At 36.3% G+C, this 19,901-nt stretch overlaps 1 protein-coding gene across 1 annotated transcript in view; it reads right to left on the bottom strand.

The window, feature by feature from the left end:
- LOC135198378 (suppressor of tumorigenicity 14 protein-like) overlaps positions 1-19,901 on the bottom strand; it is a 173,504-nt gene that overhangs the window by 124,602 nt on the left and 29,001 nt on the right. The window contains exons 2-3 of the mRNA XM_064225926.1: positions 17,614-17,733; positions 16,706-16,976 (exon numbers count right to left, since the gene is read on the bottom strand). Coding sequence (XP_064081996.1) covers positions 16,706-16,976; positions 17,614-17,721 — 379 coding nt within the window. The 5' untranslated portion in view covers positions 17,722-17,733. The remainder of the gene's footprint in view (positions 1-16,705; positions 16,977-17,613; positions 17,734-19,901) is intronic.

Here is a 19,901-nt window from a genome sequence, read left to right as displayed (position 1 = left end):
GGGATTATGGTGGCTGGTATATCAGAGTCCGGTTCATGCCGGGATCATCAACTGGTATACTGGTACGTATATTGTATATTGATATACAGGAAGTCCGGATGACTTGTCTTATTCAAGTGGAGTTTGTCTCCTGATATGTAAATATAACTGGTTGTAGCAGGGCAGGGTTCGTCGTCGGGTATTGAGGCTGATATTTTTTCTAGTTCTGCTGGTATTATACATCTTTTGTCGACATGTTTCAACATCCTTGCTGGTCATCATGGGAACGAGTTAGCAGATGAACTGGAGAAACAGTGTTTTGGTGGCGGTACCTAGACACTGCCTCTCTAGTTCCTCTACTAACTCATTCCGATGATGACCTGTGAGGAGCTCGAAGCATGTCGACAAAAAAAGCATAATACCAGCATAACAACTAACTATTTCAAAGCCCATAACACCCTCCTTTTTTAATATAACTAATGAACTAGGCTTCTGATTAATGTGAAACCGAAACCACCAGAGCTTGAGACACCGACCTAATTAAGAAAAATGGATTCAAACATCTATTCTGCATTATTGTCTTACTTTATATCGAGAAATGTCATCTCAGTTTTGTGGGCATGCGCATGGTGAGAACGAAAATCAAGACCTGGCAACTAGGCGCAGAATGACGTGTGTCGACCATGAAAGTGAGGCCCCGTGACGTTTACACCTGCCACGCCCCCCTTTCTGTATGGTTATCATTATATCAGTACAAGAAATAATATATATATACCTTTGATAGAGATAAGGTGTTTTTATTTTTCAATACTGGTATGCAGTCATTACTGGGTTGAAGTTATGGAATGAAAAAATTTTAGGTCTGGCAAAGTTTAAAATTGGTCATAATATTTTATTATTCCCTGATTTCAATAATGTCGCGAAAGTAATTTTAGAAAAAGAGTTTAATCGTACTATATGTGAATTGATTATTGGTGAATATGATTGTTGAGGGTGCGCACTTATTATGATCATTATAAATATTTAATACGGCTGAGGATTGGACAGAGGTGAAAGGATAGTAATACTTTATTAACAATAAGTGCATTGTACATAGATAGTGGTATAGCAGCTAACATTTTAATGAATAAATTTACAAGACTGAAGTGGAATATATATATATTATAATAAAAATATATATATATAGATATATATATATAATAGATATATATATGTATATATATATATATATATATATATATATATATATATATATATATATGTCATATATATATATATATATATATATATATAATATATATTATATATATAATATATATATGTATATATATATATATATATATATATCATATATATATATATATATATATATATATATATATATATATATATATATATACATATATATATATCATATATATATATTTATATGTATATATATATCTATATATATATACTATATTAATATATATATTAATATTATATTTATATATATATATATTATATATATATATAGTATATATATATATATATATATATATATGAACTTGATCACGAAGTATACTAAACGTGATGCTATGTATAAATAAAGGTTATTGCCACGAAGGAAAAAATTAAAAGCGAGATAACCAAGCCCTTTCGGTCTAGTGCGACCCTTTACTCAGGCACAACTGATCTTACAGAGGAAAAACATAGTCAAAGTAGGCTTAATATCCAAACTGACATTACAAGATTAGCAATAAGGTCGATTTCACTCTACAGAAACGAGGAAACGCCTGAGGGCAGGATAAGCGATTTTTAGGCAGCCACACCATGGAGGAGCACACACTTGGTAAACAGATGATTCATCCAGAAAACAATACATTTTGAAAAAAACAAGGAGGCATATACAACTTATTACCGTGAAATTTACAAAAATTTTCCCAATAAAAATTAGTGAAAAGACGAAAAAAAGGATATAAATATATCGAGCAAGATATATATATATATATATATATATATATATATATATATATATATATATATATACGCACACACACACACACACATATATATATATATATATATATATATATATATATATATAGTCAATGTTCATGAGTTCATGGGCTCTTGTTCAAAGTGCCTTTGGGAAACTGGATGTAGCCAGTTACAAGGGGCGTTAACGAAGTGTGCATTCATTTGTGCGTGTGTGCCTCTTCTATTCTTAATGGCATCCTTAGCCAAGTCTATGGGAGACTTTGAGAGACGTCCGTGAGAGAAGGGCAGAATGCTGGGGATAGCTCTTCGAAAGTTTATTTATTTCTGTGCGTAATATTCTGAGCTGGCAATGGGTGAGTGTTGAATTACTTTACCCAAAGGGATGGCTTGTTACACATTGTAAGAATGTTTAATTTTTAACTTTGTCTTTAAACTTATGTGTGCTAACGAGTGTGTTTCTCGTGTCTTTGAAACAGACGATTCTGGCGAGGGAATTATGTGTTCTGGCAAGGGGGGACCAAGGGTCCCGTATGGGAGAATAGACAATTGGTGTGAAAAATCACTGTTTTAGACATTTTAATGTTGGGGGGTTAACTGAGTTGAGTTAGTCTGTGGGACTTGGATTATTATCTTTCCATTGTTGAATAAACATTTATTTTTTATATAACTTTGACTCTCATTTTGATTACCTGTCAGAATGGAGAGAGAGGTGGAGAGAGATAGAGATTGCGAGGTGGAGAGAGAGAGAGGTTACGGGTCGGTTGTCGAGAGAGAGAGGGGTCGCTTGGAGAGAGAGAGAGAGAGAGAGATGAGATGGTGTTCCACGTTTACCAAATAAATAACGAGATTCTTATCTACGTTAACAGGTGGTGGCAAGCGGTATAAGAGGCTTTTTTTTATGCCTGGGTATGCTAATGAAGAGACAGGTGACCAGTTAAACATAGAGGGGTTATGATCATGTCACAGTTTTGTTGGCTTATCGATGGTTTTCGAACGACAAAGCCTTTTGTGAGATTAAATGCCATTTTCAGAGTGTCTGGTTGTGGAAATGTGTTAGATTTCAGCTGCTAAGTGAAAGGGGTAGAGAAATATCCATCCGTGAGGATGTGGTGCTGAGGAAAGAAATTGAACTGGACTCAGCATTTTGCCCAGGCAGTCTGCCTCGAAGGAGCTTGCACTCAGTGTGACTTTTGCGTGTGATGTCGAATGCATCCCGAGATGCCAGTGGGTGTGTTATTAGCGTGTCTTGCGCAAATTCCAAGTTTTTTTTGTTCTCATTATGAAGTGGTGAGTGTTAAAGAACATTTTTTCGGGGAGGGTTTTTTTTAAATTATTCAGTGTAATGGGACTGATTTAAAATACCACATTTTTTTCCCCATAGTAGCAGAAAGTGACGTGTTTCCTTTACTGGCGTGTGTTTAGAAAAGACGCATTCGTCTTTGTTTGGTGTATACGTGTTTGTGGATATTTTTCATGCATGCGAACTGTGCTTGGGTTGCATTTTCTTGGAGACAGAGCAGCCACCCATTTTGACGGGCTCAGCAAATTTCTGCTAACGAACGCAGAAGGGTGTTGCAAGGGGAAGGCGACTGATGGCCTGCCTCGGGGGTATTGCAAGGGAGGGTACTACTACTGGTGTATGCCTCGGGGGTATCGCTTGGCTGATGGGGGTGGTCTGTCGCTCAGTGGAGAGGGTGAAACTTTTTTTTTTTCAGTGGAGGGTGAAACTTTTTTTTCTCAGTGGGGGTGAACTACTACTTTTTTTTCTCCTTGTTGGGGTGTTGGGAGACGAATTTGCCCTTGAAAATGATTTTCCAATGCCAAGACATCAGCTGATTGATTAGTTGATGACGTGAGATGCCCGTAGGGTTTTTTTTTAGAAAAGATATTTTCTTTCTCTTGAATAAAGAGAAAAGGAAATGAAAAGAGATTTTCTTTCTCGTGAAAGAAGAGAAAAGTAAAGGAAATGCATGGGATGTGTGTAAGTTTTCCTTATTCTTTGGAATGCACAAATATAATGGGGACACAGAGATTATTATTTATTTTTTTATTGTGTTGGAGGGATTACTTTAAAATGCCGTGAGTGGTGTTGATTGGTGTCGAATGGTGTTTATTTTGGGTGTGGTAATGGTGGTGTATACTGTGGGTTTGGCAATACTGGTGTATGCTGTTTGAATTGCACCCTTACTTGAGGTCTTTACATGGGGATTTGTTTTATGAGAGATTTGAGATATTTCATGGGACATTATTTTATAATTACGTCATGGAGAATTCTCCATAAATTATTGGGAGAAGTTTTGGGGTTAATTATTTGTTGAGTTTTTGTAACTTTGGAGAATATTTCAGCCATTCATGAGTGATGAGTTTTGCTGAATCTTGGTGAATTTTGTGCTGAATTTTGCTGAATCTTTGGTGAAAGGACAAGCATTAACATTGGTGATTTTTTTTTTATACTAATACTGGTGATTTTGATGATAGCAATTTTGGTGATTTTGCTGATAATGATACTTCTGATACTGATTTTTTTACGTACTAATACATGGGTCCTGTAATGCTATCAAGGGTGGTGAAATCTTTTTTTTAATTTGGGAGGAACTAACAACACTTTTTTTTTTTTTATGAGTTCAGCAGATAATTGCTTGACATCTAGTGAGTCACGGGAGATAGTTAACAATGCCGTTGATTTTTCTTTTCTCCTCTTTTTGGAAGTTAGCCATCACTGAAATAAGTTTTTTTATCATGGGTGAATTTGAGTTTATTTTTTTCTCTCCAGTTTGTGTGAATATTTTTTAATATCTCAGTTCGTGACTTAGAGTCATTGTTCGGGAACGTGTTTGTGTTTTCAGCTGTCTGATGCTGCAGTGAGATTTACGGGAGAATTTTTGCATTTTTTTTAATGCATACGTAATGGCACTACATTTTTTTCTCTGGATATTTGTGTTCCAGAAATTGTGAGTTTCTTGCACAATACCTTTGTTGTATTTGTGACAACTTTGCCAGAGATAGGAAACTTGGTTAAGTTTTCTAGTGGCTTATGTCGTAGTGCATATGGAGAAGTCTTTGCTTAGACACTTTGAATTTGGAGTTTTGTTATAATGAGTTGTGGCACATTGGTAATCTTTTCTAGAATTTCCTAGACAATTTTATTTGCCGAGTTTTTGCCCTTTTTCAGCAGTTATGCTAAGGAGAGAGTTTATAGTTTTTGACTATAACATTGAGTTATTCCTTGGAGAATTGGAGGTATATTATTTTGGAGTTATAATTTGAGATATAATATATTGGAGATATATTTTTGCCATTTGATATTTGCCTATGGTGGTGAGAGCTATGTTTAGTTCAATTATTTTGCAGCCATCTTTGTTGCAAATGGAGACACATTTTTGAGGAGACATGGGGCAATATTTGTGAGTGGGTGAGCTGGATGCTTTGAGTGCACATTTTTTGGAGATGGGATTTCATTTTTTGATTATCCTGCTTGGAGATATATTTTCGGGAGCCTTGTTTTATTCCACATGGAATTATTGGTGAAATAGAGGTAAATATTTTTTATTTGCCAAAATAGAGGTGAATATTTTTTATTCCTGGAGTGGGTGTTTTTTATTAACATGTGCTATCGGAGAAATAAGAGGGAATATGGTGTGGGGGTGGTTATTAATTAAATGGAGGAAATATTCTATCACCAGAGTGGTTTTATTATTAATATGGTGAAATATATGGAGGTGGAATTGATCTTTGGCGGGTGACCTTTTTTGTGGTTATGGGAGTTTTTTTTCGAGCCAAGAGAAGATTTCTGTGGTTCTTTTTTTTTTTGGTTTCGTGACTATTTGGAGGTGAGTGACATTACTGCATTGTGTCCTATGGAGATATTATTTTTGGAGGCATATAATTACTGCATTATGAGTCCTATGGAGATGTTGTGCATTTTTTATGTTCACAAGTGTGTTATTTTTGGAGGCATGTAATTGCTGCATTACGAGTTTATCGTAGCTTTTCTTATCCCGAATAGGTGATAATATTTATATAATTGGGCAGTATCATGTGAGAGAATACGTTTTCGAGACAGTTTTTTAACACATTAGTCATAACCTGGAATTAATTTACTGGAATGTGCTTACGTGATTTCAGTTAGACCTTTTTCTTGAGAATCATGAGTTTCCGAACTTGCGAGCCTGACTAGACATTTTTTGTGCCGCAGTTTGAGCACACGTCCGCAGGTGGATTTTCTGCTGACAAGCCCTGCGATGAGTCCGCTGTGTGCTGATTCCTTTCCTTTAGTGGTGATTGCTCAGAGTTTTTGCAATATCTGGAAATGTTGACAATAGCATTTCACGAAAGCACATGTGTAAGAGTTTGCTTTCTGGCCATGTCAGTCGATGAAAGTTGCGATGTCGAAAAATTTCGTAGCTATACATGGGGCATGTATTGGGAAAAACGCGGGATTATGAATATTATGCATATATTATGCGTTTTGAATTGGGGGAAGTTTACTTGGGATTATCTTTTTTTTTATTTTCTTCCTTTTCCTATGAGAGATGTAATTGGGGATTGGGCTTAAATAGTATTTATTTTTGGATGGGTGATGTAATTTATCGGGAGATGTAATTTATCGGGGTTGTGATTTACGTAAATGGGAGTTTGACATTAAGTCTCATTGTAATTAATTATATGAGCAGTAAAGGGGTTTTTGCTATTAAACATTGGAGATTTTTAATGATTTTGTGAGTTGCTGTAATATCAGAGCATTAAGAGAACATTTTTGGGTCTGGGCTTGTTACGTGATTTTTTTTCCTTGGGCTCAATGTCTTTTTTTTCATTTTTTTACTTGTGATAACATTTGAGTTTGAAATGTGAGTGCAGAAGTCCGTGGAGTTGCTGTGAGTTTTGGGTTGTGTATGCTGATGTGTGAGTTTGGAGAATTGAGTTAGAGAACTTGATACTTTTTTTTTCCTTTGCAAGTTGTGATAATGACTTATGATTTCGTGGTCATATTAAATGGAGTTAATTGGGAGACGTTCGGTTAGTATTTCTGACTTTTTGAGGTCATTGTTTGATAGAAGTAATATGTCTGGGGGTTAATTTTCTTTGATTGACTGATGACTTGACTGACATACTAACACACCAAAAAAGCAAGACGTCCACCAGCCATGCAGAGATGTTGCTGTCGTTTATCCAGGGTGATTACGAGAGTTTCTACGAGTCTACAGAGTTCAACAGCGCTTTTGGGTCTACGAAACCGTTAGAAGCCTTCTACAATTAGGGAGGCATTCCGTCTTCCTACAGCGTACTACAGAATGCTGCCAGTTGCAGACAAAGAGGGATATTCAAGAATCCAAAATGAGAGAAAATTCTAGTGTTATTTGAGATGAAGCGTGATAAGACTTTACTTTATAATGCAGAGACGTGCAGTTATTACTTATATTTTATTTTAAGCCAGCCAATGTTTTTATATTATATAAGCTGTTTTGTTTGACCATTTGCTAGGCAGGAGCTAGCAATTTAGCGTGGCCGAGCTCTATGAGTCCTAGGGATTATAATTAATGATACACTTAATACGCATAATGTGATGCGTTGTGACATTTCTTGGAATGCGGAGAACAGAGCCGAAGCAACGACCTGATAAAGCTGATAAATGATTTCTGTGATGGCGTGATTCGAAAAGTGCATAGTTAGGCGGGTCAATGTTCACGAGTTCATGGGCTCTTGTTCAAAGTGCCTTTGGGAAATTAGATGTAGCCAGTAACATGGGGCATTAACGAAGTGTGCATTCATATGTGCATGTGCGCCTCTTCTATTCTTAATGGCATCCTTAGCCAAGTCTATGGGAGACTTTGAGAGACGTCCGTGAGAGAAGGGCAGAATGCTGGGGATAGCTCTTCAAAAGTTTATTTATTTTTGTTCATAATATTCTGAGCTGGCAAGGAGTGTTGAATTACTTTACCCAAAGGGATGGCTTGTTACACATTGTAAGAATGTTTAATCTTTAACTTTGTCTTTAAACTTATGTGTGCTAACGAGTGTGTTTCTCGTGTCTTTGAAACAGACGATTCTGGTGAGGGAATTATGTGTTCTGGCAAGGGGGGACCGAGGGTCCCGTATGGGAGAATAGACAATTGGTGTGAAAAATTACTGTTTTAGACATTTTAATGTTGGGGGGTTAACTGAGTTAAGTTAGTCTGTGAGACTTGGATTATTATCTTTCCATTGTTGAATAAACATCTATTTTTTATATAACTTTGACTCTCATTTTGATTACCTGTCAGAATGGAGAGAGAGGTGGAGAGAGAGAGAGATTGCGAGGTGGAGAGAGAGAGAGGTTACGGGTTGGTTGTCGAGAGAGAGAGAGGGGTCGCTTGGAGAGAGAGAGATGAGATGGTGTGTATCAGTTTGCCTGATGCTCAGGGTTCCACGTTTACCAAATAAATAACGAGATTCTTATCTACGTTAACATATACATATATATATATATATATAATATATTAATAATAATATATATATAAATAATATAATGTATTATAATTATATATATATAATATATATATATATATATTCACATTTCATTACCCCTCAAAACTGTCTAAAATAAAGTCTTCCTCTTTGTCATCACTGGCGAGACTTATGATGATAGGATGCACACTGTCATGGATATTATCTAATGACCAGTACTCTCTCTCAAAGTATTCAGAGCGCCGAACAGCATTTGCCCACACGTCCTCTGTCACTCACAACTTTGCTTCATTCAATCTTGCATTGAGGTCCGTATGTGTAAAATGGTGAAGGGATGATCAAACGTACTTCTTCATGACATCCCATACTTGCTCAATAGCATTTAGCTCTGGGTGTGCTGGTGGTAGCCGCACTACTTAAAGACCCCACAAGCGAATGGTATTGTCCACTGTGAATCTGGGAGGTGGCCGATTTTCGTTGCATATTTTGAGCATTTCAGGTCGCAAAGAGTGTGGTGGGTATGTCATATTGCGCTGCTGCAACCATTTTATTAGATCGTCTTTTTTGGTGCCAGTTACAGGACAACCAACTCCACCACCGTCACCAGTCCCATTACCATCACCACCCTCATCGCCAGCACTATCAAGAGCTCCATCGCCATCACCATTAGCACCGCCCTGATCAGATTCAGTACAGTCTCATTCCACACAGCCAGCTGAAGATGTGTTCGACTCTTTTACCATCGGTACAATTCATCGATATGATCACAAGTTCTTGTCAAAGGATACCTTTACAATTACTACTCTGACAAGAGAACTCAAGAAGGAAGGAATATTACCTGAAGAAACATCGGAAACTTCATTTTGGAGAGTACTTCACAAGATGGGATTTCGATATAAGACGACACAGCGAAAAATGTATGCTAGAAAATAGTCTAGACATAGTTTGTAAAAGGATCCGTGCTCTCAGGGCTCTCAAACAGTCTTGTGAGGAAGGAAGACAGGTGGTCTATTTAGACGAGACATGGTGTTTTTATTTTTCAATACAGGTATGCAGTCATTTTATATATGGATATAATATATATTATATATATATATATATATATATATATATATATTTATATATATATATACATATATATATATATATATATATATATATATATATTTATATTATACCTTAAAATCAATCTATATATATATATATATATATATCTTATATTATATATATATATATCTTACAAGTGTGTAATGTTAAGTGAAATCACATATCGTGTCTTGCTTGGAGACAAGTTGAGCTGTAAGGGCAGCTTACTTGAGTGAAGGAATTTGAGTACGCAAGCAGTCTAACCGAGAGACTGCTCGCCCTGTCGTCAAGCGTGTACATTTGTTTGTACGATGTTACAGGCCTAATAGTCCAAGGCACTTGCAAAAGTCAACTTCTTTTCGGTGAGCACAAAGAGGTCAGGTGAAACACGCCAAGTGTCGGGAGAGAAAGCCCCATCGTAAAGATGGGTCCTATTCCATGGCTAATTTAGAGACGGGATTCTCTAACCTGACTAATATAATGAACTTATTGACATTTTGGGTCTGGGAGTGAATTCTTAATCAGGAGTGTAGAATGTTAAATTACTGGTTTCTTTATGGGCAGATTTGGGTTTTCTGTCATTATGACTTGTTAATCATTTTGTTCTATTTTATATTCAACTGCTTTGGGTAATAAATAGTATATTTTTATACTTATGAGATCTTAATAGCCTAACAACATGGTTGCAGACAGAGGGCACCATTGACGACAGGTAAGGGTTTCTAATTTGTGTAGTTTAAAGAAAAGGGGGGGGGGCTAAGAGTGGTGGCAGGCGGTTTAAGAGGCTTTTTATATATTTTATAAGCTGTAGGTACACTAACGAAGAGACTGGTGACCAGTTAGACATAAATGTTTTTTTTGGTAGGAAAAGGGGTTATAATCATGTCACAGGCAACTTGGGGCTCTTTTTGCTGATTCAGTGGGTTGGACAAGGAGAAGCAGTTCATCTCTCGGGCTAAGTCAGTATCAGCCATCTTGGGATTCTTGAACACCAGTGTTTTAAAACGTGAAGGGGAAAAGTTTAATTGTCGACGTATTAAAGTGTTTCACAAGTGTAGTTAATAGTTCACGCATATTTGCGGTGCGTATACGAATTTGGTTTCCAGTCATATGAAGATGTGAGTGTATTTTCAAATTTTCTTTCTTATTTTCTTCTTTTTGTCTTTTATATTTTTCTTTTTACTTTTTTTGTTGTTGTTTATATTCCTATTGTTTGTTTGTGGCGAATTTACTCGAGCGGAGATTTTGTTGCGAGTCACGCCCTGAGAGAGAGAGAGAGAGAGAGAGAGAGAGAGAGAGAGAGAGAGAGAGAGAGAGAGAGAGTTGCGTGTGTGAGACAGTTGCCATGGTGGATTGCTTGGTAAGCGTTTTGCATTTTTTTTTCTTTTTCTATCCCCTCCCTATTTTTTTTTTTTTTTTTTTTTGTTACTTTCGTGGGATTATCATTAATATACTGGGCATGGGGCGCGTTTGCCTTTTGTTATCCATTATTGGGGGAAAATTTGTGTTAATTTTTCTGGATTGGGTTTTGTGTATATAAATACATTGATGTTATTGAGATCGGGGAAGCTTATAGAACAAAATAGCTTTCAGAAACAGAGGAAAATGGCAGATACTAAGAATACCACAATGCTACTACATCACATAACAAATGTGAGTGCGGGTGTGAGTCCATTCAGAGGGATGGTAGATGGTGTTTTATCACAGCCTATCCAAATTTTTATTGAAGGAGTTAATAATTATTTAGCGGGAAACAATATATTGGACGATGTAGAGGCATTTAGAGAGGCGAAAGCTTTGCTAGATTGCAATAGGGGAGACCTCTCCCATCGTTGCCGGAATTTCCAATTTACAAAATGTCGTACCTGGACGGACTTGCAAGCATTTTTGAAAACAGCATATAGCTCAAAGGAACACGGAGATATGGTGAAGGACCTTCGGGTTCTTTATAAATTACGGAAGGGCACTAATAGCCTCGTAGAACACAGTTCAAAACTTTTTGACGCAGTGGCGGATTGGGTAGGAAAATTGAAAACATCTAAATGAGCTACAAGGGGTAATCTCTCTCTGGATAACATTCATAAACTGATCTATTTTCCCCTGCTCTTGCACGATGTACCGGATGCGATAGTGAATAGCTTTGATGAAAAGATTGAACCTACTTCAGACGAAGAATTACTTTATACCCAAATTGAAAAACATGTCTAAATGTCCCACTGTAGATGGCACAATTTTTAATGGGACAGGCCCGAAGGATAGAGTGCAAAGAGACACAGAATTTTCTCCTCCCCGTCTGTGCACAAAAGTTGAGTATAACAAAAGATCGATCGATCAAAAGCAACAGCAGTTGCGCTGTTTCAACTGTAATAAACCAGGGCATCCAAAGAAATTGTGTAGGGTTAAATATTGTGGAATGTGTAAAAATACTGATCATTATTGGCAGTCTTGTCTGTGTCAGATACGGAGAGATAAGAGACCTACACCTCAAGGTTCTGGTAATTATAATGTGAGAACTTCCCAGGCAGGTCAAACCAGAGGGCAAAGGGATCGGCGAAATTTTTGGAAGCCCGATCAACAAAAAGGGTACAGGTGATTGGTAAATGCCATTGTGGTCTCTTGGGGACGCCCCAGAGCCCAGGCTTATAGTCTATGGAACAGTAGGAGGTGTGGATATCCCGATATTTATAGACTCGGGGGCATCAATAAATCTAATGGACTATAATTTGTGTCAATCCATGTTTTCCAATTACCCTTTGCAACCCTCAACAGAGACGGTGTGTGATGAGGGCAGCAATACTAAAAGCAATTGCTGTTGCAACGGCATTTGCCTTGTAGAAAGCCTTCTCTATTCTTCTTACATATTATATTCTCGTCTGCAGGTAGATGGTAAAATAAATTTCCAAAAGACATGGAAAGATATTCTTCTACTGTTGTTTATTTTACTCAGACATTTCAATATTCATGCAGACAGTCATGGTCAGAGAGATTGAATGAAACACAAAGGTGGGCAATAATTTAAAAATAAAGCAGAAGGATAGGTTAATGTTTAGGTAGTTCCCGATTTTTGCCATGGGGTGTTCTTTGTAAAGCCTTTTTGGCTGTGCTGGTCAGGTATGATAGGGGGTTGCTGCTGTTGTTTCCCCCATTGGTAATACTGATGTAATGTTTCGTTCCATGGAACTATAAACATGGAATGGACATGCGCGTATAAATGTATTGACGCTGATTGTCACTGCGCAGCGCCATAGGAAAAGGTGGAGATGATGCTAAATTAAGCTATTAAAGGGGAACTTATGGTTGTATTTTAGCTGTTCCATTTGTAGTACTATTCTCTTTAAGTACCCCTGGTGAAAAAAGATTTTTGAAAAGAGCGTTTTCTTATTTTTTACAACTAATTTTCTATTGTATGGCTCATCTGTTGAGTGACGTCAAGTAGCGGTCGGCTCAGACAGGCGGAACTATTCCGAGAGAACAGCATCCTTTTTGGTTTGTTTTGTCAGCTGAAAATATATGATTGAAATGGTAAATAAAGAAGTAGCCTGAAGTATGCCTAGTTAGGCATATACAGCCCTAAATTCTAAAACCCCATTAACTAAACTAATCAAAAAGGACTAAGTGAAAGCCCTCATCAATTCATGGACACACATACACACACACACGTTTAGAAAACTGTCGTTCACCACATCACACCACGCACATGGCAATTGACAAGAATAAATTTCAATTCAAATGCATACAAGTGGAGGCACCATAGTATAGATAGCGGTAGATAGCCGCCCTATCTTCGTCGGTACCGTGGTCTGTTCAGAGGGAAATTAAGTTCCCAAGACATATTATTTAAATAAATTTCATAGCCATACCTAATACCCTGCTCCTAATGTCTTCTTTTAAATCTGTTGGCAAGAAATGGTCTGAACTGACAGTGGTTTGCGTCGTAGGTTAAAAGATTTTATGTTAATATCCTCCCTTCGAAGAGCCATCAGCCAACGACTTATTTTTTCTTTATTTGACGGAATCCTGTGGAATGTTATGCCTTTTGGACACTTGCCAAAAGTATTGGCATAACCAAACGCCATACAAGTTGGCATAATTGACGCTATTTGAATGACAATTGACCTAAAACACGAGGACAATACCGAGGACGAATACTCTACAATACGCGTGCTTCCCTGCTCCCGTTATTGAGGCGACCGCAGCACCACGTCATCGGTACTAATCCGCCAGATGGCAACATGGTCGAGTCTAGGAGAAATGGCGCTCTCTATTGAAGTAACTCGGCGCTACTTTGAAATTAAATTGTAAAATAATGGGATTACATACAGATTTGAGCAATGGCTCATTTCTTAGTTTATTAAAAGTTCTGTTTGACGAAATTTAATGGCTATTAACCATAAGTTCCCCTTTAAAGCATAGCTTGCAGACACGTTTTCACTCTGTCGTCCTTAATTTTCCACCGATTTTAATACATATTGGCTCATTGGAAACCTCTTGAAAATCCCTTTCAACTGCATATAATTAAGCGAGTAGAAAAAACGGTGCTGCAGTGTTTCAAGTAAAGGTATCCAGATATGCAATGTATCTGGGTTCGAATCTTTACTCTACTTTTCCTCATTTTTCTATAAAAATTTTAATAAATTTTATAACAAGCTCTTGAAAAGCACTTTCCAATGAACCAAATGAAATAATCATGCATGCCATGTACTGAGACTGAGTGATTTCGTGTCTTTACCATGGGGTTGTGTAATGAACTTTACCACTAAAGCCTGTTGAACCCCTTAGTATATTTAATATCTTTCTAAGTATCAAAGTCTTCGTTATCACTTTGCTATCCAGTCTCTGTCTGCTAGGAATTAAATCTATCACCATGACACAATGGACTTAAATTGTAATTATTTTAACTCATGCTTATTACTTACTTACATCAGTCACTATTACAAAAAGAAACACTTGCTGATTTAAATCATTTATCTTTACAGATCAATTATTAATGCCAGTCTTATTAATACTAATAATTTTAGAATTATTTTAAATGCATTATCATGTACACAGAAATTACTAGATTGAATAATGTGTACTACTAAATTTACTTTAACATAATGCAACAAATGTCATAGATATCAAGATATTACCGTAGAAAATTAATAGATTACACTCCAATATGGCGAGGTGGGGATTGTTATACAGACTGGTTTAGCACTAAATTCCAGAATTTGTAGACAATTTTATGCTAAATGTACAAAAGCTCAACCAGTAACCCTGAATATTACTGCATCTTGAAGAGAACAAGTGTATTGCATTTCTGGCGAATGCTTCTAGCGCTTGCAATGCATGCATGCCTGTGTAGCCTGACTACGTGATATGATGAAAGCGAAAATCAAAGTAAATGTCCACAATCAGGCGAATCACATCAAAGTAGTAATAATCAACTATCCGATTTCAAGTGCGATCAACTGTATTATCAGCAATTTGATAGTGTGGTAAGTTCCTCGTTGGACGAGTGGTTTTCGCTCTCGGCTACCAATCCTCAGCTCGGCCAACGCGGAACCAGAGGAATTTATTTCTGGTGATAGAAATTCATTTCTCGATATAATGTGGTTCGGATCCCACAATAAGCTGTAGGTCCCGTTGCTAGGTGACCAATTGGTTCCTAGCCACGTCAAAATATCTAATCCTTAGGGCCAGCCCTAGGAGAGCGGTTAATCAGCTCAGTGGTCTGGTAAAACTGAGATATACTTAACTTTGATAGTTTGGTAGTTGTCCTGATATATCTGAATGGCGGCATCCATCCACCGGCCACTGTATTCATTCTTCAGGATGAGTAGGCCGGTTCTCATATTTTTGTAATCAATTATTATTTGGGCTCTCTAACCTTCTGTTACGGGAGTGACATTGTCTTTTACTATCTTTCTTAAGGCCTTTTCATCTTCCAGGTATTTTTGGTGCACATGGTTCTGGAAATCAATAAACTTTTATTGCTCCATTTCTGTCTTCTTCATTGATGAAATTTTCATTGCTATGCCACTGTTTACTGTGGCTCTTGTTTGTTGCTCAACCATTTTGTTTGAGAGCCAGTTGTTTATGAGTCTGTACTGACCTTCTGATCTCCTTGGTTGCTGCATCCTTCCAAGAGCAATAGTGCGGGAGCGGACGACCGACACTTGAAGTACAAACATCCCCACATTGGAGCGAACCATTACATCAGTAATACCAGTTGAGGGAACACCACCAGAAATATCCCATCATCCCTGATCGACAAAGCCACGAAGGTCCGTACACCTGCTGTAGGCTTTACAACAAAGACCCACAAAGCAGAAATGGACAATGAAGATGCGACCTGGCCAGTCATTAATCTATCCTTCCTGCTATAAATAATTGCCCACCTTTGTGTTTCTCTGACGATGACCGCCTGCGTTTGCAGTGAAACGTCTGACTATAATAAACGAAAGCAGAATACCTTTCCATGTCCTTTGGAAATTTGCCATACCATCTACCTACAATTATTATTATTATTATTATTATTATTATTATTATTATTATTATTATTATTATTATTATTATTCAGAGTAATAGCAGTCAACATTAATAAAACAATCTTTCTTGGCTCCTCAATTCATTCACATCAAGGCAAGGAATACTCTGTCTACAGTGTTTCGCCTGAAGCTGATTTTCCTGTTTGATATTGTCAATTTCAGTGGGACAAGAGATTTGTCAAAACTGTTCAGTATCTATGGTAACACTAACATCAATTCTAAGGAAATATATTCGGCCACATTTAAGGAATTTTTTAATTTAGATGCGCCTGTCAATAAATAATTAGTCAGCATCTGTAAAGTACCTTAAAACCTGAGAAAAATATTCAGCATTTTACGTCTTCAGTTATTTTTTGGTCGTGAAGTATACTAACTGGCATATGAAGGAATATTACAAAACTGTATTGGGGTATCTTTTCGCTAGCAAAGTAGCAAATTATGCTTTCACTTACCTTCGAAATACAAATAAATCTATTTTACAAATTGTTTCAATATTCATCCACAAATGCGTTTCAAATTTATTACAAAAAAGCTAAAATCACTTACTATAACTGTTGATTGTACGCCAAATTTCTAGTAATTGTCATTCTTATTATTAAGATAGCATACGCTAACACACGCTTTTTTTCTGTTGTGTTCTAGAAGAGTTATCCATGAATATATGTTAAAGATTATATTAACTGTACCTGATAGACGTGTAGCTTGTCCACTAATTGTAAGATTCTTTAGTTGCGAGAGGACGACGAAGCGATCTCCTTCTGCTCTGTTTATCGGGAGTTTTGTCATATTCTGAAAATAATGTTTGTCGGATTCAGAAGGAATATCGAATTTATGAGGCAGTTGCTTGTTAGGCATTTCTATGCTCCTTCCTTCCCCTTTCATAATCAAAATTTTCCTGTCATTTTGAAGATTCTTCAGTGTCAACAAATTCTTCAAAACTGGTTGGTGTTTGTTCCCCTGCGGAAGGAAATACGAAATTCAGGTGCACGCAAGACATCAGTAGTGTATGGGAATTGTGACGTCTCATTTTGCTATGCAGTAATTGAAGTGCAAAAGAAAAAGAAATAAAATAGAAATAACGCACTAAATATGCAATTATATAGATTTTCGTAAGCTTCATTCCTTTTACGCTAAACATCCGTCTGCATGAAAAGTATTCTCCCATGGATAAAGAATCAGACTAGTAATGACTGAACAGTTACACAAGCTTTCGAATATTTCACTCAAAGATTTAATTATTTCATCTCTCTACAATCTTATGATCCATTAGTGAAATGCATTATTTTTCATTTATATCTTAGATGAGACACGAATTTCTGATAAGCTTCAGCTTTATTAAAATAGCGCTGAATTTGCACTGTAAGCCATAATATATATCAGCCAAGCCCAATTCTGACCACATGACGTTATGGAGTTTTGTTGTTGTTCCGGCAAATCATTACCATAAGTTTCAACGATTCGTTGACTCTGTTTTGTTTACTGTCGACAATAAATAAAATGTGCTAAGCAATTATTCATACTTCTCTATTCTGCAGTGAGATAATTATATTGCTGATTCACATTGAAATAAATACGTGTTGCAAAACTTACTTACCCCAGATCCAACTGCTACTGCAAGAAAGTGCATTAAAATGAACACTCTTATGTCTGCCATGAGTGGTGATGCTGCCACCGACCATTGCCACGCCCCTTGATCAGTCATGTAGACCTATTTCTGAATAAAAAAAATGAGGATTTTTTCGATGAGATAAGTAGACCCTGATAGGCACTCTCGTTTATCAAGCACCACCTTCACAAAATGAAAACAAAAAGGGAACAAAGTGGCAACATACTACATTCTATACACGTTGTAAGTAGGTGTGCACGCCATTTATGAATTACATTACCTGTATTAACACATCACAACATACAAGGGCATTATTAAAGTTAGGCATGGTCCTTTTAGTATTGTTAACGCAAGCTATGATGCCTATTCTAACATTCACGGCTTTTATCTTGGAATTCAAATAAGCAATTTTAAGTATCCCTCCTAACCGTGTGCCGGATGCCTTGATAGAGATGGGTAATAGACTCTGGCCAGGAGCAGTGAAACTGCAAAATAATGCGATGGTTCGATGAGTGTGGAAGGAGAAAAATTTGGTAATTAGATTAAAAAATCTAGTGAGATTTAAAGTTACAGATAAGTTCAAAAGCATTTGCTAAGGTTCAGGATTGAGACCCCACCCTTTATCCAATTCTTTACAACCATATGTTAAATAATCCAGTTCAGGTACAAAAAATCCCCAAAAGTTAATGTACTTCATTCAAATAATCAAAATATGAAGTGTTTTAACTATATTGTTAAGGTTAAGGTTATTACAAGGGCGACTGCAGGACTAAATATTGTAGTATACACCAGAGTCAAAGTAATAGGGTCTGCTCACGAGGCGGTACTAAAACTTATCCCCGCCCCTTGTGAAACGTCATCAGTTACAAAAGGACCATATCTTCATGAAACTATATTTACGATAACATTTTCATATAACTATTTTTGCGATGTCGTTTTTTTATATGAATTTTCTTTTTATTGCATGTTGCCGTATACTACGTTAAAGTACAAAGAATGCTCTTTCAAATTATATATAGCACATTACAATTACGATTAATTTCAAACCCACAAGCGCGCACAGGAAAAATTATCTACGCACACAAAAATGTGCAATTACTTCATCCGTCAACCTACATACATTCACGTTTCGTAGCGTAACTGACTAAGGGATGATGATAGAAAGAAAATGAAAAATGGATTAGAAAGCTGATAAAATTTACTATATAATGCATATATAAAATTGATAGGTGTACTAAGAAATTTTCGAGGAATTCTAGGTCAAAGACGGACCAAAATTTTTAAATTTTATGTAAATATTTACCACATTTTTCTTACATAATTTTTCATCTTATTACATTTTGCCCTATACCATGTAAAAGTACAAAGAATGCCATTCCAATTGGTATATGACACATTACAATTACAATTATTTTCAAACCCTTAATTGCGCACAGAAAATATTATCTACGCACGCAAAAATTATAAAAAAAAAAAAATTAAGCGTTCAAGGGAGATCTGAAATCTAGCCCCGCCCCTTGTGAAACGTCATCAGATACATCCATTCAGACTGACGAATAACTTTTTGTACTTTTTTTCGAAAATATTTTAATTGTTTGAGGTATGCATAATTAATACCTTTATGTATACAGTTTGTGTTATATGTAAACTTATGTGTTCGGAAGTATATTTATGTGATATGAAGTGCTAATGAGAAATTTGCTGGATATGTGTTCCCTGTATCATTTTCTTCATCATTTATTCCTTTGATACCTTGTATCGTATATGATGTAATTCTCATACTTTTGATATTATTTTCTTTTTTGAGGTCAAGTCGTGCAAATGCAACTGCCATTTTTTACACTGCCTTTATCCACATTTTCTTTGTATTTATTGCATAACAATAAGTATTCTTAAGAAGATTTGGAAAATATAATTAACCTATCATTCTAACCTTTAGCATAAAAAAAGTTGCTTTTCAAAGTGAGGTAAGAACACAGTGACAGAACTAAATACATTTCTTAAGAATTATTTAAAATCTTGATAATATTACTACCTGAAAGAGAGAGAGAGAGAGAGAGAGAGAGAGAGAGAGAGAGAGAGAGAGAGAGAGAGAGAGAGAGTTGTCATGTTATAAAAAATGGACTTGAAGAGACTACAGCAAACCAGTATATAGGTAAGTAAATAAATAAGTAAAGAGTAAATATATGAAGAAAGCTGGAGTAGCTGTGTGTTCAAACTGGTAGTAGGTATATTTTATGTGCAATAAAACAAGGCTTGGTGACTAAATGAGAGAA

The sequence above is a fragment of the Macrobrachium nipponense genome, chromosome 22 (assembly GCF_015104395.2).
Source record: "Macrobrachium nipponense isolate FS-2020 chromosome 22, ASM1510439v2, whole genome shotgun sequence".
NCBI lineage: Eukaryota > Metazoa > Arthropoda > Malacostraca > Decapoda > Palaemonidae > Macrobrachium > Macrobrachium nipponense.
Note: the sequence above shows the minus strand (reverse complement) of the source record. Positions and strands in the feature narration are given on the sequence as shown.